Source organism: Panicum virgatum, chromosome 9K (genome assembly GCF_016808335.1).
Source record: "Panicum virgatum strain AP13 chromosome 9K, P.virgatum_v5, whole genome shotgun sequence".
NCBI lineage: Eukaryota > Viridiplantae > Streptophyta > Magnoliopsida > Poales > Poaceae > Panicum > Panicum virgatum.
The window spans coordinates 64330547-64332828 of record NC_053144.1 but is presented as its reverse complement, the minus strand read 5'-3'; the positions used below and the strand labels follow the sequence as shown (position 1 = coordinate 64332828).

General features: G+C 60.4%; 1 protein-coding gene across 1 annotated transcript; it reads right to left on the bottom strand.

Annotated features, from left to right (window-relative positions):
- Window positions 1–586: 586 nt before the first annotated feature.
- On the bottom strand, window positions 587–2282 carry LOC120646991 (probable serine acetyltransferase 4). Its single transcript, XM_039923568.1, has one exon. The coding sequence runs from the start codon at window positions 1856–1858 to the stop codon at window positions 905–907; it is 954 nt and encodes a 317-aa protein (XP_039779502.1). The 5' UTR covers window positions 1859–2282; the 3' UTR covers window positions 587–904.

Below are 2282 nucleotides of genomic sequence, written 5' to 3'. Positions count from 1 at the left end.
AATGATCTGACTTTGCTGAAATACAAATACTCGAACCACATCTCGATTCTGGCCCCTCCCTTACTTTCGAAATAAAAGCTGCGGGCGGCGACGTCTCTCATCTGGTAGCCGTAAACGTCACCCCCTCACCCGTCAGCTGCGTCCACTTGCGGCAGGCTGACCTCCCCTCGCCAAGATTCCCAACCATCTCGCGGCTTAGCTCCTGGCTTCAATTATTGGTTCCCCCGATTCAGAAGGTGAAAACGCCGCCGGTGATTTTGTTTGGGCGAAGACAAGCAGTCAATTTCTCGGATGGAACTGCTAGCTCGTCACTGGCCAGACAAGTTTTACTTGAGAGTAGTTTTCCGAAAAAAAAGTTTTACTTGAGAGGCCGTAACCGTAATCGCTTACGCTCTGATTTGTTTGAAGCAGCCCTTGAAGAATCAAGATCGGACCCCTCAAAAAAAAAAGAAGAATGAACATCGTTTTCAGAATTCATCGACTCACCACCGCTGCTTAATTGACCTCCAGTAAATCAGAGGTTCATGTGCAACCTCTACTCGGTCAGAGTTTGTACTTGAACAGTACTACAAACTAAGAAGTTTCATGTAGAAATTGAATGTATCAGCGCTGGAATAGAACATGGAGTGTATTTACAAGCAACCGATAACATTTATCAGATGCATTTCTTGTTATTCCTTCCAAAAAAGAAAACAAAGGAAAAAGAACATAAAAAATATGGACTTCCTTGCACTAGGGCTCAATTCCTAATTGAGCTCCCTCTTATGCACCGCAGCTCTATCTGTAGTGCAGGCGCTAGGCTATAGCAGAATAGCAGTGGCCGGGAGACACAAAATGCGTATCATTTTGGAGGGAAAGAAGTCTCCTGCACTAAATATTTGCACTCAGACCCCTCTAAGATTTCTCAAATCACGTAATCCGACCACCCCTGCTCCATGGTCACCCCGGGCTGCTCCTCCGGCCGCCGCTGCGGCGCCGCCTTCTTCCCGATCGCCTTCGCTGGGTTCCCGACGGCCGTAGTTCCCTCCGGCACGTCGCGGAGCACGACCGCGCCCGCTCCGATCTTGCCCCCGGCTCCAATGTGCACATTGCCGAGCACGCTGGCGCCGGCGCCGATCAGCACCCCGTCCCCGACCTTGGGGTGCCGGTCGCCGGACTCCTTCCCGGTGCCGCCGAGGGTGACGCCGTGCAGGATGGACACGTCGTTGCCGACGACGGCGGTCTCGCCGATGACGACGCCCGTGGCGTGGTCGAACAGGATGCCGCAGCCAATGCGCGCGCCGGGGTGGATGTCGACGCCGAAGACCTCGGAGGCGCGGCTCTGGAGGAGGAGCGCCGCGGCGGCGCGGCCGTCGGCCCAGAGCGCGTGAGCGGCGCGGTGCGCCTGCAGGGCGAGGAAGCCCTTGTAGTAGAGGAAGCAGTGCACCATGCGGCCGCAGGCCGGGTCGCGGTCGCGCGCGGCCAGGAGGTCGGCGCGCGCGGCGCGGCCGGCCTCCGGGTGCGCCTCCAGCGCGCCGGCGAGGAGGTCCCGGAGCGCGTCCTGCGGCAGCGCGCCGGGCACGCAGAGCTTGGCGGAGAGGTGCGCGGCGAGGGCGGCCTCCAGCGACGGGCGCGACAGGACGAGGTCCCAGTAGAACTTGCGGAGGAAGGGCTCGGCGTCCGCGTCGGCCTGCGCCTCGGCGCGCAGCTCGTCCCAGACGTCGTCGCCGCCGCGGACGCAGCAGGCGCTCGCGGGCGCCGGTGCTGCGGCGGGCATCGCGCGGTCCACGGTGGCGGCGCGGTCCGGCAAGTAGTGGTAGATGGCGCTGGAGAGGCAGCCGGCGTGCGTGGGGTGCCACTTGTCGACGCAGGCAGCCATGTGTGCGGCGCGCAGGGCAGAGGAGGCAGAGGAGGAGGAGGATGCTCGTGGTGAATGTCGGTGGAGTGCGGAGGTTGTGTGTGGCCGCTTACACAAGGCGTCGTGTTTGCACTCGTATATATACGTGTCTGGCGGCGGGGAAGGGAGGGGCCGAGCCGCCGATCCGGCGAAGCTTCAGAGAAGAAGCGCCATCAGATGGTGTACCCTACCCCCGGAGACGGGAGCCCCTGCTCACATTTGTTATTCGCAACCTCTCTTTCTTCCGTAGCAAGCTAGCTAGCTAGTAGCTGCTTGCTGACTCACCGCGTAATCCCGCCACCGCTGCGCTGTGCACGTGGCTACATGGCGAGACCGTTGGCGCAGCATGCCCAACCTTAACAGCCACAGCGCCGGCAGCATGGTGTCTGGTGGGAGACACCGCAAC

Coding starts and splice junctions, on each gene's coding strand:
- LOC120646991 (XM_039923568.1), bottom strand. CDS start 1,858: ATGGCTGCCTGCGTCGACAAGTGGCACCCCACGCACGCCGGCTGCCTC.